At 39.6% G+C, this 17,896-nt stretch overlaps 1 protein-coding gene across 1 annotated transcript in view; it reads right to left on the reverse strand.

Annotated features, from left to right (window-relative positions):
• Window positions 1-2,561: 2,561 nt before the first annotated feature.
• Window positions 2,562-17,896, reverse strand: part of TTLL5 (tubulin tyrosine ligase like 5) — a 122,562-nt gene continuing 107,227 nt past the window's right edge. Inside the window, exons 33-34 of the mRNA XM_021542789.2 lie at window positions 12,799-12,884; window positions 2,562-3,137 (exon numbers count right to left, since the gene is read on the reverse strand). Of these exons, the coding sequence (XP_021398464.2) occupies window positions 3,097-3,137; window positions 12,799-12,884 (127 nt within the window). The 3' untranslated portion in view covers window positions 2,562-3,096. The remainder of the gene's footprint in view (window positions 3,138-12,798; window positions 12,885-17,896) is intronic.

The following is a 17,896-nucleotide window of genomic DNA, read 5'->3' on the forward strand; positions in this document are numbered from 1 at the left end:
ACATTACTGCATTCAAGCCTAACAAGCCTGATTCTCTATCGCTAGAACAGGCTCTGTAATTTAGAAGTGATACAAACATCACAGAAGAGGGGGATCCTTTGATTACATTATTCACTGTCAGCACTGAGATAGATGCTGAATGATTGTTGGGGCTTTCTATTAATAATTGTCTTGCAGTGAGGAAGGACACTTCTGACAGAACTATTGTTGAATACATAGAAAAAATAAACCACACTTGAGGAACATATATATCTGTACTCCCCTTGTGCAACTATGATATATCCAAAATGGTTTACTTTTCTACTTCCCTCCCTTGTAGTAGAAAACACTTCCTGTAAACTGCCTTCTCTCCCAAGATGAGTGGGAAACAGTCCTGTGCTTCCCCACTGAATCTCTTAACTGCAGCACTAAGAGGCTTATGGAAAGGGACAGATAAAGGAGGGAGCAGAGCTGCAAAGAGACAAAATACATGTTACCTTTCAGTATACAGTACCCACCATGCACAAAGACAGATGGACTCCTGGCTGAAGAATACAGGGGAATGGAAGAAATAAGAGCCTGGAATTGCAATTTGTTCTAGAATTTGTTCTGATTCTCTATTGCACATGTTCCCAGTGTATCAGCATTTGTGTTCAGAGATGGAATCAGCAGATGCTCAACACAAAATAATACTGCTGTGTCATTCAATGCTCTGGCTGAGCACATCCTGATAATAAATAGGAATTCAAGGTCTAGGTGTTTGGCTTCAGGTAAAGGACCAGTCTTGAGACTCCTGGGTTGTTTTTTTTTAATTTGTCAGAAGCAGGAGAAAAATTTTCTCAGGCAAAAGGATGCAAGTCCTCACTTCTCCTGACAAAATTCATCCCTTCAAATTAAGGGTCTTAGACTGTACTGTGTATTTTCCTGAATATTTAAAAAATCTCAGAAACAGGATATTTAATATACTGCTACTAAGTCATCACAGTTACAGATGTGGGGGTTGGCTATATCTAACATGCAATGCAAAGAAGTTCAAGAAAAATGTCTATAATCAAGTTCAAATCATTATCCCAAAATGAGTGGGTGTCAGACTGGCAAAGCTGACAAAACAATTCACCTGTGTTCATAATAAACCAACACTAACTGGTAATTTTCTTGACGAAGATGTAAGAATGTTGCTTCTGGCAATTACTCCTATTAGACGATCACCTTTCCTGAGCTAACTAAATCTTTATCCTACAAACCTCTTTACAGTTTTCAGTAGTGGCTGTGATGACCTGAACAAACAAGCTAGAGAACAAAAGCAGAGATGAGAGATCCATAAGGATGTATATCCTAGAGCTACTCAATCTGTACATAACGCCCAGTAGAATAAGGATAACTCAGATCCTTTGGGAGGAAGAAAGGAATGGAACTGTTATTTACTGAAGCTCAATCTTACATGGAAATAGCCCCTTTAACTGAGCTGGAGGTATAGGATAGCCAATACCATGCATAGCAGAGTAGGCTGGGAGAAGACAGACCTATGGTCTTGAAGCCCACAGCTGCTAAGAATGTGCACAAGTCTGAAGTAACAATTTCTGCAACTAAACTTTCACTAATCAAGAGCCAACAAAAATGTGAAGAAAGTGAACGTGATCATGACTGTCTAATGGAAATGAAAAATAAGCTACGGAAGAGAACAGCTGTATCAGAGAGCTGCACTTCAGACAAGTGATGTATTCAGTGTGTCACATGCGTGAGTGTACCAGAAATAGAAAGAAGAGTGTTCCATCCTATGAATTCATGCCTGAAGTGAGTGATGGTGAAACTAATAAGGTACGAACATAATTATTTAACCTTCTCACAACTTGTTTGGTCTTGAGTGACAGAAAATACGTGGAATTCAAGAGTGAATATGAACATAATCATTTTAAGAGAAAACACTTTTCCCCTCTGATACAGTTTCTTTTGTCAGTCCTTTGGGTTAATCACTATCTATTTGTCAACATATTTGAATGATCTCTTAACACTGATGATACAAACTACAAAAGACAGGGGAAAGCGGAGTAAGAAAAGAGGTCAAACAGGATATTGAATCCAATCTCTGAAGACTCTCCTACAAGCAGCAGAACATTTTTTACCTTTGAGAATTGTCAATCACACCCCATGCCGTTGGACAAGGCAGAAGTTGCAAAATACTGAGTTTTCCTTTAACTTGGCACCAACAAAGAGCTAGAGCTGAAGCTGCTTCCTGTTCATTTTAAGGATGGATGGATCTTCTCTTCAATGCAATTTCCAGCTGCTGACATTGTTTTCTAACACAAGTAAACTAATTTTCATAACACTAGGCAAATTTTAACTGGAGTGCTTCACCAAGACACTATTGCAACTGATAAGAGCCACCTGGGCCTTAGGGTTCAAGCCTGGGTCTGAAAACATCAGCCAATTAAAAAAGTTTAAAAAGTCTAAACAAAGAGAAATCAAAATACAAAATAAGCCACACAGAATACAAGTATCCTACAATGAAACAAAGACACATTTAAAATCCTGTCCAGTATAACAACAGCAAATATTTTGGGCGTGTCAATTAATAACTGAAATTATAACCAAATAAAACAAATGAAATTACTTTATTTAAACTGTTCATTTCTATGGCTCTGTGCCAAAATTCAAGATGACAACCAACATAGACATCTGCAGCTGCATGTTCTAATATTTTTCTCTGCTGATGGCTGCCATGTGATGAAAGCATGGAACCTTGGCTATTACCAGACTAGAACAGATTGAAATGGCTGAGCAAGTGAGACTTTATGTTCAAACCTGGACTTTAGGAACAACAGCTGAAGGAAAGATCTCTCGTCTTACGGAAAGATCTAACAGTTAGAGCTGAGGAAGAAACGAAAAGAAGGGAAAAAGACTCAGCAGCAGAAGCTCTCAGAAGCATTCATTCACCTCAGCTTGCAGGTGTATCACCACAGTCTGCTTTCACAGATGTTTAGATACTCTTTTCAGTGCGTTGTTCTCTCACCAAGGCCTCCTTTTCTCTCATTTTGCCTGATATGGGAATGTGATGGTGTGAAGTCACTGCTGCTGCTTCTTCCTTTGTCCCATACTTGAAGCAACTCTTGGGATTCCTCACCTGGAGTTCTGTGTTAATCCTTCTCTGCGAGCAGAAGCTGGGAAAAAAAGACAAAGTTTTTTTACTTTTTTACTCAAAGATTTTGAGTAATCATTGAGGACTGTTTTGTGGGGAAAACTGATGCACTGCTCTGCAAATCTCAGCCATTACCAGAAACCTGGGTGTCTTTATCACACAACCTCTCTGTCATAACAGATGAAATCACAAACCAGTATAACAAAACCTAATTTAGTAAGCTACTGTGTGAAAAAGTACTCTTGGTATTCCTTTCAAGCCCCAGAATACCTTTTTCACTCTTACTTCTGACTCATGTGACTCATCTCTTCACATGCACCCTTTCTCTAAATCTTTGTCCCACATCAGTATCCTTTATCTCTTTCTTTGGGTGTTTTACTCATTTGCTTGCATGGGAGTTGACTTCCCCAGCCCAACACATGCTGAGGGCCTTGCTGCAGGACAGCTAGGGGTGTGAAAGGCTGATCTTTAAAAAGAAACAAATTGGGAACATGGAATCCTCCCCCCCCACCCCCCCCCCCATTATTATAAAGATGCAGTTTTGACTTCTACATACTGCAGCATTTTACTATTTAGGAACATTATGGGAAAATGTCAATGTCATCTTCCCTTCTTAAACATCCTTAGACAGCCCTTTAAAAAGAAAAAACAAAAACACTTAGAAATGTACCAAGTTTATTTTTGACAGCTTGCATTTTACAGCTAACCTAGTAAGTAAATCTTGTCCTCTGTATTTGGCACATCAGCTTTCTCCTAAACATGAGTGACATTTGTTGAGAGATGTTTCTTAAAAATATTGCTATATTTAAAGAAAATAGACTCACTCTCCTTGAAAGTCCAGCATACAGCCAAACATCACAGAGCACAGAGGATCTGGAAAGATGTTTAGAAAGTGAAACTGCCAGCTATGTCACCGCACAGAAAATTTGAAAACTGAATTAGGAACCAAACTGTCAAACATGTGCATTAAGACAGGATACCAGTCCAGAAACGTATCCCTTGGCAATATGCTGAAATTAAGGAAACAAAGGCACATGAGAGAAGGTAGCCAACTTCAACCTCATTTTCCTGTTTTGAAGATGTTTGAGCCTTCATATTCCTACAGAAATGCATAGCACAGTTTGTCTTTTCTCACAGAGTTAAAATCACTTTCCTTGAGTTCTTGTATGATTACCTTGAGGATTCAGCACAGAAAGGGGCATTCCTATGTCTATAAGTACATATGTAAGTTCCTATCAAGAGTGCAGCTCGTTGCCAATTCAGTAATTTCGTAAATACTAATGTATATAATGCTCTGAAGTTTTATAATTCCAAAGCTACTGGTGAACATTCCACCTCCTTGCAGTTGAGTAGATGGAGGTTCTGGTTGACTAGCAGGAACAGAAAAAGAGCTCATTGCTGACAGAAGCAAACATTAAGGGTTGATTCTCTCCAGTGATAGAGTCATTGCAGTGAATCACTACATACAACAGCATGAGCCTCCTTTTTTCTCTGCCTGCCATGAGGTGTCAAAGTATCTGCCCATATGTCTGTCCACATGTTTACACACTATTATGTCATCCATGACTGCACCTCAAAAACTCAGAACAGTCACAGTGGGAAGAAGAGGATTATCTCCCTTTTATGGATATGACTCTCAGTCACAAGAAAATCAAAGGAGTTGCATGAAGTCATTAAAATTCATTGCCATGTAGACTTTCCCAGCACAGATGTATATAGCCTTGCTCACAAACCAGCACCTAAATCTAGTTGTGCTTCCAAGCTGCTGGAATAAGACAGAGATGAGCACAAGGCTAAGTGACAGTACTGGGTCAGGAGCCCATGCTAGTATTTTTTACAGCTAGTTTGGACTGCTTCATCTTACCTGAAGAAAATGTGTGGGAGAACTGAGCAGATTTATTGAAGTCTCCTGAAACTAGTGTTGAAAGCAGGAACTTACTTTCTCCCTGAAAAGCTAAGATAATCCTAGAAATTCAGATTATTTTTTTATCCCAGACTGAATTTCTGATCTTAGAATGATGCCCAGCATTCTCTTGATAATATATAGTATAACTAAGAAGACAATAAATAAATGGTGTTTATTTATATCTATGGGTGATTGACACTAGCAAGCCAGGACAGCTGACAACAGAAAGCCAGCCTTCCCTCCCCCATATTTTGGGCACAACTTCAACCTGACTTGTTGAACCAAGAAGGCAAGGGAAAGCAGCAGCTCCAAGTCATGAAAATTTTCTTGGGGGGTGGGGAGGTGTGGATGTCTGAGTGTGTGTGGGGAGTGTGATGTGTATGTCATGAATGGTATATACAACTGTATTCCAGACAAGTCTTCCTGCATAAAAAAGCAGTGAGCAGACTCACTGACAAGTAAAGAAATACCAGTGGAAGTCAGCATGAGCCTTCCTGCTCCCCGTGTTAAAGACACTTACCACACTCATCCCAACTGCTAATGCCCTTCTGTACTTGACAGCCTTCTTTCTGATATCCTTATTCACCTCTCTACTCCTGGGTTCACTGTGGCTCCCCTCCTGTCTGGCTCTTCCCCACATTTCATTTCATAACTTCAGATACATGTTTTAGCCTATTCACACACATTTTTAGCCTTCACACACATTTTTAGGCTTCTATTTTTAGCCTCAATAAAACAATGCCAGATTAAAACAAAATCCAATTTGGATGGGCAAAATCATCCCCTCCTCTTAATGCCAAAGGACCAGATGTGAGACAGAAGCAGCCAAAATATTATATAACCTCTCCTGTGTCTTTGCACACCTGATACTGAAGGACATTTCCAATGCAGCAAGGAAACACAGGCAGTTCACCATTGCTTCACTATTGAGAACAAGCCATGCCCAAGGCCCCCGTCAGGCAAAACCACCAACTGCCTGCAGTCATCACTCATCCTGCTTCCGAGTTTGTCAGATGCAAAGGCTCCTAAAATTCAAGCTGAGTTCTAGTTCTTAGACAGGGAAGCTGACTCTAAAGACTGTTCTTTCCATTTTCTCCTGCTTTCTCAGGGAGAGTCCTGAGACATGGAATGTCCTTTCAGTGGCATGAGATAAGCAGCAACAGGAAAAAGCTCCTTCCTTTCATAAGAGAAAGGCAAAAGGTTGAGTAAAGATGTGAGAGGCAGGTTGCTCTCACAAAGTTAAGGAATAAATGTAATTTCTGATGATTAGAAGTGAACACTGATCCTCAGTTCTATCTGAGAGGTGATGGCTGAGTTGGATATTATCTTATCCTCTAAGAAGGGCCTGGAATGCTGCTTCTGGCAGCACTTTACACTCTGCTGAGACTTAATGAGACTTACATACACTTTTCTCAGAACTGGGTAATCTCAAACATAGTTATGTCCCATTCGTAACTTGTATCTATTTAAAAGGTACTGATACAAAACATCAATATTTGCTCACTGTTAATCCCACGATAATGGTTCCCTGCCCTCCAAAGAGTACTAAGAAATGGGGTAAAAAGCAAGCCTCTTTACCCTTCTGCTTTCCCTTCAGGCCCATCTGGTACTAACACACTTGTGTGTCATTATCTGACCTTGGACTGATTGATCAACTAAAGCAGGGAGTGAAATTATTTTTACCCCCTTCCTGTGTGCTCTCTTTACAAAACAGTGGAAGTCAGAGGGTAAGAGAGAAATTATTCAGGATGTTTTTGTGATGGATAAAAAACAATGGCTTTAGGAAGATAACTGTAAGAACAAATGTGCAACTAAATATCCTCCATTGTAACTGATTCCAAAAAGGGAAGCACAATAGTAGGATTCAACTCAAGCCCAGCTTTCCAAAGTATGATAAAAAGGACTAATTCTGTTTCTCAATGATCCTTTCTCTGCATGGAGATGGCATTACAGAGAGATACTGACAGAACTGCTGTTAACAAAGGCTATATGCAGGGTGAGAGACTGCACCACAAAAGTTTGATGCAAAGTGCTGGGTATCACACAGGAGCTCCCTCTTCAATGATCCACCCAGAGCTTCTCAGCCAGACAGATGGTTCTGAAAAGATTTAAGTGGAAGAGCTCATCACGACTCCATTCCTGGACTAGGATAAGTAATAAAGTGACATCAAAAGTTGCTCTTTTGTGTCATAAGATACCTTGTGCCTGGATCTTCAGAACAATCTGAGGTAAAGGTTACCTGAGGTGCCCATTTGAAGGTCATCTTTTGAAGTGAAGACCATTTGTGCAGTCAGTCACAGCAACAACACAGAGAACCAGGAGGGTGGCAAATGAAGACTGGAATTAACAGGATTACTGAGAAGGAGGAAGCGCACCAGCAATGTGCTGTATAGAAACCTGAGTGATTTCTATTCCTAGCTGCTCCTGATGAAGGATTTGGACAGTGTGGTGAGACCAGCTGAAATCATAGTCAAGGTTCCTCCTGGGAATGTGGTAACAACATAAAAATAAACACATTGGTGTTCAACAATCTACTGCTTTCCAAGGCTGCAGGGAACCTGGCAGAAGCTGAGGAAGCCTGGACAAGGCTGGGCAGCTGGGAATTCCACCCAATGTAACAAATGGCTGGAAGACTGACACAGGCCATGCACAGTGGTAACAGTACATATTACATCTCATCCCCACCCTTTATGCTCCAAGAGAGTTGAGACATTCTCACTGATAAAAGAATCTCCAAATTCCATACTTTTTTTTGTTTGTTTGTTTAGATCTCGCAAAAAATATGAAGTGATTGTATGTGTCTTGTTTCTATGCCTACTGTGTTTACTTGCCTTTTTTTTTCCTGGACCAGGACAATTTAGAAGCTTGTACATTTGCATACCTGCTAAAGGAATCTAAAGAGGCTGCATTTCAAGAATAATGTTCAAGCAGTGGGTAGGCAACAGGGAGTGGAGACTTAGCACCTCCAATGGTAACTCTAATTTCAGGTCTCCAATAACAAGACATGTAACAACATGACCTTGCTTTGAAGGTCCATACAATAATCTTAGATATAAAAAACTTTGGGAATACACAGTCTACTTGTAGATTTTCTGTAAAATTAAAAAAATCTGGAACATGCTAGATGGTGAGAAGAGTGAGTACAAAAGGGCTCATTACTGTCACTAGTTTACAAGCAGGCTCTATTCATTGCTCCATACTGGACCACTCTGCTTACTCACCCATCATATTTGGATGGCATTCAGACACTGCTCTTCACCTGAGCCTAAAGAAGGATATCACTGAAAAATTAAGAATAGCAGCCAGTCTTCTACATGGATTAGATCCAATTTATTAATCCCTGTAGTCTTCTAGTCTCTTTGCAGTTCAGGATGCAGCTTTAAGCCCTTACAGATGATAACACACTTTATTTCAAAGAGTTGCATACTTTCTGGACTTGGCATTCATGCAGATACGGGGGCAGGTGAATGTCTAAAATAAACAGACAACTGTTCATCACCCTGCAACTAAGCACAGCTACAGAACTGAAAATCATGGGAAATAAAATCAAGTCTATACCAACTAGCTCAATAAGTTTCATCCTAGTTTCAGAATGAGTTTTGACACTCACTTTCTGCATCACAGATTCTCCAGAAAACTAAAATACAAATAAATTAGTTTTAGGCTCATGTTTTCAACAAGACTAGGTAGAGATCCAAGACTTCACAAGAATTAGCAGTCTTCACTGTCAAACTTGAAATGCATATTATTAATTTTAACCTCCTATAATTCTAATGGGTTTTTTCCCCTCTCAGCAAACATAGTGGACAAGTTATTTTGATACTAATAATATAAACATCAGCACCATAAATCTTAATTACTGATAATCAGTCTGATTACGGAAATATGAAGGTCCTGTCAAGTTTGGAACCATTAGTTTTGCACGGTTTTAATGATTCATGTTTGTAATTATATAGTTTATTACTACATTATGTTTTTGTCATAGCAAAACAGAACTCCAGAGGTGTTCTGTCTCCTGAAGCTTTTAAAATAAAAATTTCACAAACTCTCAAAAAGCTGGCAGCAAATGAAGGATAAAAACCTAAAGAACACAGGTGTAATTCATAGAACAACTCAGAACAACTCAACAGTTGCTGTTAACCTTTAGATATCACACCAAACCAAATAAAATCAACTTGAGCATCTACTCTACAGCTGCACTGAGAGATTAACTACACTTTCAGATTGTTCCTATCTCCAGACTCTTGCAGACAAGAGTCCAATTCAGGAACAGAGAAGCTGCTTCGGACCATACTGTTAGACTTTCATAAAGTGCTCTTCATCCTCTGGTCTCCCCAAAATCTCCTTTGTGTTAGCATTTTCAAAAATTAAAAATAATCAATAGAAATAATTTCTAACTTTGAGGTCAACACATAACTACTAAAATTCCTTGATATTTCTTTTCAGCTTGTTCAAAAGCTAAACTCTGGTGGAAAAGTGACTTTTTTTTTTCTAGATCTTCACTTTCTGGAGAAAACAAATTCATAAACTATTTACCTAATGCCACTAGAGAGAAAAGGAAAATAAACCAGCAAAACGTCTCCATACACCTTATATTCTTAAAATATATAGTAAAACAAAAATGACCAGCCTGACTATCATCTGAACTCAACCACAGCCTCCATATATCAAGCACAGCCTCCTAAAGACAACCTGGACCTCAACAACCAACCACAGTACTCAGTTGTTGCTCAGCAAGCTATATGCTGAAAAAGACTTTGAAAAGAGAACTGGTTCCTTAATTCAAGATCACCCTGTTTCAACAATGCTAACTGAATTGCTGAATTCCACAAAACACAAAACAATCAGTGTCATGCTGAGGGACCCTCAAAGTAACACAGAATTAAAAAAGCAATGTGATGACTCTGTTTTTAGAAATGCACTAGTGGCTGGGTGTTCAGTGAAAACTCAGGTCACAAGTAATTTACATGTTCCCTACAGATAGTAGTTCTTAGTATTTATTAGAATAAATCCTGCTAAACTTCTGCAAATTTTGCTAAGAATCTGTCTCTTCAGACACTACAAATAACCCCCATTTGCTATCTTTCAAATTTAGATTTCTGTCTGTATAGCATCATGAGGCTCTCTGCCTTCTCTCTCATTACACCAGTGACAGACAGCTCCCACAACTTCTGCCTCTGTGAAATGAGGATGAGGCTACTTTCATTGTAGTGGTGGTTTGTTTCAGAATCCTGAGCTACCTTGCAGAAATGTTGACTTTTATTTTCCCTTTTATTTCAAAGGATATGTTCTTGAGAGCCTGAGCCCACTGCACAACAGTGTCTACAACTGATACTTTACAGTTGCAGCACTAATCACTAGTGAACTGTCTTCTGGACAGTCTAGTTAAAAGTCTCCATACTGCCTGACTCTCTTTTCCATTGAGCAACATCCTGGCTTGAAGTAAGATCACTTGTGACGCCTTTATGCCTCTTCACAAAGCCCCACAACTATTCTCAGATAGGCGGTTAGAGAAGGCCTATTCAAGCTTCTCAGACATTTTTGAACATCTGTATGTATGTGTTTATACACAGGTTCTGCCTGGTTCCTCTTTTATATCTGCAGCTTTTCACAGCGTTCTGTCTTTAAATGCTTGCAGTTTATTCTGTGATTTGCTTCATGACTTGTGTGTCCAACCTCTCCAGTTGGTATCTAAGATACTAAATACATGTGAAACAGTAACCCCAAGTAAACTGCTGCTGAGGGAAAATCAGGGCCCTAGTGTAAGCCATCAATGGAGAGAGTGAAGAAGAAAAACAGCTGTTCCTGCAGCAAGGACTACTGTGAGAGCAGTAGTTTCAGAGCAGTTTCTGAGACACAAACTGGGCACAACAGCCTCTGACACATACCAGTAGCTTGGTGCAAAGCTGAAGAAAATATCATTCCCCAATTTTCAAGAACAAACATTTGGCTCCAGTTAGTTTAATCATGGCAATATTTAGCACTGTTCTTGGAGCTATGTACCTCTTTTAGCAGCAAGGAAACTTTGAGTGACCCATCCACCATGATTCTACTAGCCTACCCCTAGCCAAACCTGGGCTTTACCAAAACCCTGATACTCTTGGTTAAATAGCAGGGTAACCCTTTGTTTCAGCTTCAAAGAGGGTAGTTTAGCACAATGCAGCTAGACCAGCTCTACAGAAGGAAACATGAGTTGAAGTTCTCAATTCTTATTGGATTATAAGTATTCACAAAGGAGCGACTATCTTGAACTTCACAGTTGTTATCTAGCCTCTATTATTCCTTCAGCTCTGGCTGTTGCATACCATCATTAATATTATCACCCATCTTCATGCATGCATTGCATAGGTATTCACAGAAATGGGGAAGGATAGCAAAATGCTGCCTACAGTTATCATGGACCAACATAACAACAGTATCCAGAGGAGATGGAGAGATTCTCTTGGAAAGGTTAAAATTAGAGGGTGGCAACTGTAACAGTACTCTTGAAAATGTGAAAAAGAAGGCAGAATCCAACATACAAACACCTTCATGTAAGTTTTGTCAATATATTGAGAACTTCATTTTTACATTTACTTTTAAATTTATCTGTAACCTTGCTTTATATACTGTACTAAAAAGCTAAATTGCATTATAAACTTTTGATTCAGCTATACACATAATACAGGGTTAATATAATTTTATTTGTTTGGATAATCCCATTATATGCCAGAGTACACCGTCATGTTCCAGTGTACCATAGGGTGTTTTATATTGACTGTGGCCATTCACCCTATAAAATTGCTGGCAGGATAACTGGAGTTTTTGGCAGGTGGGAAAGTTGTGGGAGGCAGTTTGGAACTGTATGTTAAGTGCATTAGCTGAATGTTTGTGCTAGAGGATCAGAAAAAAAATTACTAACATAAATAAAGGAAATGTCATATTTCAAATTTTAGAGATAAATATCCAAGAGATGAACCCCTCCACAAACGTTTCTTTCAGCCTCTGGAAACACAGAGATTGCTGCATTAGTGACACTTAAGTCATGTTTCCACAGTTCCATTGCAAAACAGGAGATCAGAAACATCATTTTTCAAAGCATTCTGGAACATAATGTGTCCACATATTCCATTACAGCACTATCACAAATTACTGTGAGCCATGGGTAGTATGGGTTTACAAGACTATGCTCTACCTGCCAATAGGTCTGCATAAATGATTAGGCCCTCATTTTCTGAGAACTTATCAGCAGAAAAACCTGTTTGAAATAATTAGCCACTAGAGAAAGATGAAGATTTGATTCTGTAACTCTCAGTGATTTTTTATCAGATACTTTCACATCTATTACTTGACTTCACTATGTAGCTGATTCACAACTCTCAGCTATATCTTTCTGCACTAAGAGCTTTAATGCAAGACCAAAGAAAAATGCAAAGAATGTCCCGGCGCTTTATTACAGACCAAGCTTAAACAAGAGAGCATCTTGAGCCAAAGCCTAAAGCAAAAAGGAACCATTTGAGCCAAGGTAGTTTTTTCCCTCCCCAGCCATATTTTAAGAGGGTCTTCCAACTCTAGGAAACTCAGCCTATGCTCCCTTCTGTTTAGTCTTTTTAATCCCAGGGGGTATAAATTCCCTGTACAGCTGAACCCAGGCTGTTACCTAGGAACCACTACATGTAGAGGAGGCAGCTGTGTTTCTTCTTGCTGATAAGTCTTTTCCCTGGCAGTTCTTGAAAACAGATGAAAGCATCTCAGCATACCCACCCCCACTTTCACGGTCTTTAGCACTGTCACTCACCTGTGGAATACGTCCCTGGCTCACAGGGTGCAGCACTCTGAAGGCTGTTCTGGAATCCATTCAGTTGCTTTTCAGTGGAGGTCAGCCTAAGAGATAAAACCATAAAATTAGACAGAGGTAAGTGATATAGCAAGGAAGAATAAAAGTCTTAAATAAAAAAATGAGAATTTCCCTAGTTTACATAATCTCATTGGGACTGTAACCATGAAGCTGTGCCTGAATGTGGTATGAAAAAGGCAGTGACAGCAACTGACTCCAAAAAGCAGAGCAAGACAAATGAACAGTCAAGCCACCAGGGAAACTTCAATGTGACTAAAACACTTAATTGTCTCATATGCCTTGGAAGCTGATTCTGGAGTATAATGAAGATATTAAATTGCACTGGACCACCAACATACATTGCAACTAGTAATGCTGTGGTCATCTTAGTCCAATGATTTGAATTAAAGTGACAGAAATGCACATGCTGTCTAAACATACATTCAAGAGCTAAGTCTTTGCATCTTGCCTCAACAGAGAGAGCTCATTTAGCCAAGATTACTCACTTATCTTGCAAACTGAGACACACGGAATGCATCTAATTTTCAGTAATCCAGTGCCATTCCTCAAGCAGATACCTTATGCAAATCCTTCTGCATTGCTCTCAACACTTGAGTTACAGCAAAACTACACTCTGTAGACTACAAGTGCACTTTGACTCAGGAAGATTTATTACCAAACTGAGACCATGTTCTCCTACAGAAAAATCTGGTCTACTCACAAGAGAAGGGCAAGCTATACAGCTGCAAGCATCTATTCTGTCCTTAAAAATCTATACAATTATCCTTTTATTCCTGGTTTGTCCTCTCCTCCCTTATTCTTCCTTGCTGTTCTTCCTCCTGGCCCAACACATTTCCAATCACTACAGACTTTTCTGCATGCACACTCATCTCTGCCAGAGTCCTCCTTCACTCTTTCAGTTCTGCAGTGTTAACACTTGCTGTCAGCTCTTCCCCTGAAGAGCATCATGATCTCCAATCCCCATGGGATGCCCTGGCAACTAATTGTTATTCACTGTTTAAACACATGCAGTGTCTGTGGTTTTATCTGAAACCTTTTGCTTCCAGATTTCAAGGTCAGCAAGGTGCCAGAAACCCCAGTGTTTCTGAGAGCTAAAAGGTCTGTGAGGGACTCCTGCATTTTATTTCAGCTAGATTTCAGTGAAATGCATTGGAGTCTACATGAAGGGAGAGGGATGCAGATACATTTGCATACCAGAGCCCCTTACTTCAGTCAGTCTTAACTGGAAATGCTACTGTCAAATGAGGTGCCTGTCTCTGTGTTTATTGTCTCTTGGAGAGAATTTTGGATGTGTACCTATGGGGTTTTTTTTGCTGATATTGCATGGTCTTTCTGGAAGCTGAGAATCCAGATGGATCTTTATGCTTCTTACACAGAGGTTCTATGCTCATAATTAGCTTGCCCACTTTGTTAACACAGCACAACTGACAGCCAAATTCAGCTCACCCTTTTTTAAGTAGAGTGCAAGACTAGTAGTTGAAAAAGTAATCAAGAATGCCAGCAAGTACAACAACAATAAACAAGCAAAACAGGGAACAGTCACTCTTCTACCTTATTGTTCAGAGAATTTCTTTATCTCCACAGACTTGCCCTTCTCTGCCTACCCACAACATTGGGTACCTTGATTCTTGCAGATTCAAGAGTCACCTCATTCTGAGAGCTCATTCTCAGCTCACCTCCTGGCATCTCCCACCATGCTAAGATCACTTCCTCATACTCTCTGTGCTGTCCTGATGAAAGCTTCAGTGCCAGAACATATTCACTGTTTAAACTGAGGTAATCCCTTTCCATTTTCTTCCTCCTTGGATTAGCTGAAATCCTATTGTTTTTTCTCCCTTTCCTACTGTCAATGTATCTGTTGTTTTTACTTCCATTTCTCCAGCGCTATGTTCCACTTCTTCAGTTCGCTGTTATATTCACTATTTCTTATTCAATACTAACAAAAATAGTCCCAGCTGTCCCTTCCATTTAAATATCTGTCATTGCTCTTTTCTATCTCCTATATGGCTAACTCTTCCTCAAAACTGATACTGGCTTCCTTAATTTAGGTACTACACTAGCATTCAGCTGCCCAGCCTTGGACAGCAAATACTGTTCTACAGATGAGAGACAAATACTTTTTGACTAAATTTTGAATACCTTTGTTTTAACAATGTATTTCTGGGATGCTACAGATGCATCTAAAGGTCCAGTGGAACCAGACAGATCTGACACTAACATATTCACATCACAAAAGCCCAGGTTTGACAAAAGGACAGCAAAAAATGTAAAGACCCAGAGGCAGGAAGCTTGTTCCTCTTTGTGGTTCTTGGATGGGGTACCCCTGCATGTGTATCTGTGTGTATGATCTGAGGCTAGCCAAGGGCTACAAACTACAGGTCTAGTGAGCCCAGCTGTGTCAGGGTGTTAAATCAAGGCATGTCTCTCAGATACACTGCTTTTACTGCCAAAAATGTCTAAGGGTCAAGCAGCCTGAATAACCCAGATATTCAGGAGCTGAAAAAATAAGCGTGCTGCAGTACAGCAGTAGCAAAACATTTAAAGGGGTTCCAGTAACTGTTAGATGTGTGTTCTACTGCCTGTCCTCTTATCAGTGGACACTCTCTTTCTGTGTGTGATGTACCTGGTTCACTAAAGACACTTCACACATGGGCAAGACAGGATACAAAACACAGCCAGAGTGTTTTACAGGGCCTTGCTCTGTGATCATCATCATCTGCTTTTGGCACATTTGCTAGGCTTGGCCAGTGGATGCTGGCTACTTCTGTGTCCAACTGCAGTCAGAACTCCTCCCCGCTCTGGGATAGATTTCCTGAAGCCTAGAGAAATGGATCCCCTCTACCCTATTTCTGTACTAGTTAAAATAGAGAAGAACTGTGGCTCTTCTACTCCTGGGACCGTGTAAAACAAAAGAGAATACTGTATAAAGATTTTTCTTCTGTAGTGGTGGGACTTGAAAGGAATATTTATTTTGCAAGGCTTACTGAATAGAGTTGTTATAACATTTACAGAGATGCTCAGTACAAGAAATTATGCCATGCTGATCAATATCCCCAAGAGTTTGTAATGTTCCAGTCTACTGCTGGTAAACTTGGTGATCTTATCTCTCACTGATAACATCTTGAACAATAGGCTTATTTTCCCTACCTAGCGTTTCCTCTCCTTATATACAGTGGTCTAATATTAACAGATCAATTTTTCTGAGATGTTTTCTTTGACTGATGGTTCTGTTCACAGATTGTTCAAAGCCTTACTTCTCTCCTGTCACAGAAAGGTTACTGAGAAGTTACTATGTGAATGATAGCACAGAAATCAGTATTTATTATGACTTAGTATTCCTAAAAGCAGAAAGATTTTTCATCTACCACCAGTTCACTCTTGTGAACAGTTGAGCTAATGTATTTTTCTACTTTGCATGCTGTCATCTGTAATGTGAAGATTCTATACACCAAATACCGCTTCCAGGGAACATCTGCTTCATTCCACTGCTTATAAATACTGTATCTGTGATCCCTATCTGAAAATATCAGCAGGTCTCTTCATGGTTCGCAGACCTGTCAATAGCAGTGGCAACATGAGCAGTGGGAAAGACCCAGTTTGACTCTGAGAAAGAAAAAAGAGCTTGTTGTAGTAGATGTTCAAGAACTATCTATTAGTGATACAAGCATATTTGATCAAAACTGTGGAGCCCTGTGAGACCATTTATGGCACAATATTTCAGCATAGAGCTGAACCATACTAAACCATTTCTACCAGTTAGTCTTTTTCCACACCTTAATATGGGCCCCAGTTTTCCACTCTGTTAGTTTAAGCAAGGAGTCTGCTTTGGACACAATCCATTATAAAGTCAACCTACCACCTTTTACAAAAACAAGAGAAGCCAGGAACTGAAAAGACAAGACTGAATTGTCTGGCTGTTCCATTACTTTATTCCTTTATGCTTCAACCAGGAAAGTGTCCAAGTTACTAAACAGTTTTTTAATTAGTCAGTAATGTTCATCCTTAGCATCTCATTCTGTTTGTAGTTGAGTTTTCTACTTGTTTCTCCCTTTTCTGGAAGCCACATGTGCTGGCTGGAGAGAATTGATAACGCATGCAAGGAGGAGATACCCTCAAAGAGACAAAGCTGATTTTAGTTTTGTCATCACAGTCCTCTCTCTGGAGAAATTCTAGAAACAACTTGAAAGAGATGATCTTTATTAAAATGTGAAACAAAAGCAAGGCAGTGAAAGAGCAAACAGAAATAAGGTCTGGCTTACTGAAATACATGGGGGGAGAAAGAGACATGAGAGCTTTAACAACAGAATGGGATTTGTTTCAGTGAGTCTTGCATAAATAATACATAGCCCTGAGATCCCCTTTGAGGAAAGATATCAGAAAAACTGCCAAGAAGTATTAGAGTGAGAGAAGGTAGCAAATCAAAATGTGACCTGATAGGCAAATGAAGCAGTCGAAAGATGTTATGGAGAGGGATATTTGCCATGTCATAAGATATGGACATGGTAGTCTCACCAGAAAAGTACAATTTTGGGTGCCATACTCCAAGCATTCTGACAAACGGAATAAAATACAGTCAATTGGAGACAATTAAGGACTTGGCAGGTAGAACTGCTATCTGAGGTTAACAAAACCTCAACAAGTCTAAGCAAAATTAGGTTACTCCAAGAAGTAGAAGAATATTCAAAAGATGGAAAGTATTTACATGAGAAAGTGTTTAGGGTTCAGGAAGGAGGAACAAGGTACAATAGGCTGAAACAAAAGAAAAATTCAGAAAAAAATCAGCACATCAGGAGAAACTAGGCGATTACAAAGTTGTCTAGATTCTTAAAAGGATTTTTATAGCACATAGTAGAGCGTCTACCACTGGACTTTTTTGAAAGCAGACTACACAACATGTCCAAAAATACTCTGTCCAAATTATCAGGGACTGTAGAAAATAGGCTGAAGCATGGAAGACATCTTTTTCTCCTTTAGTCCATGTTCCTTTTACACAGAGGCTTTTCTCCATTCACTCTCCTCTGCAGATGTGTATTTGGCC

The sequence above is a fragment of the Lonchura striata genome, chromosome 6 (genome assembly GCF_046129695.1).
Source record: "Lonchura striata isolate bLonStr1 chromosome 6, bLonStr1.mat, whole genome shotgun sequence".
Lineage (NCBI taxonomy): Eukaryota > Metazoa > Chordata > Aves > Passeriformes > Estrildidae > Lonchura > Lonchura striata.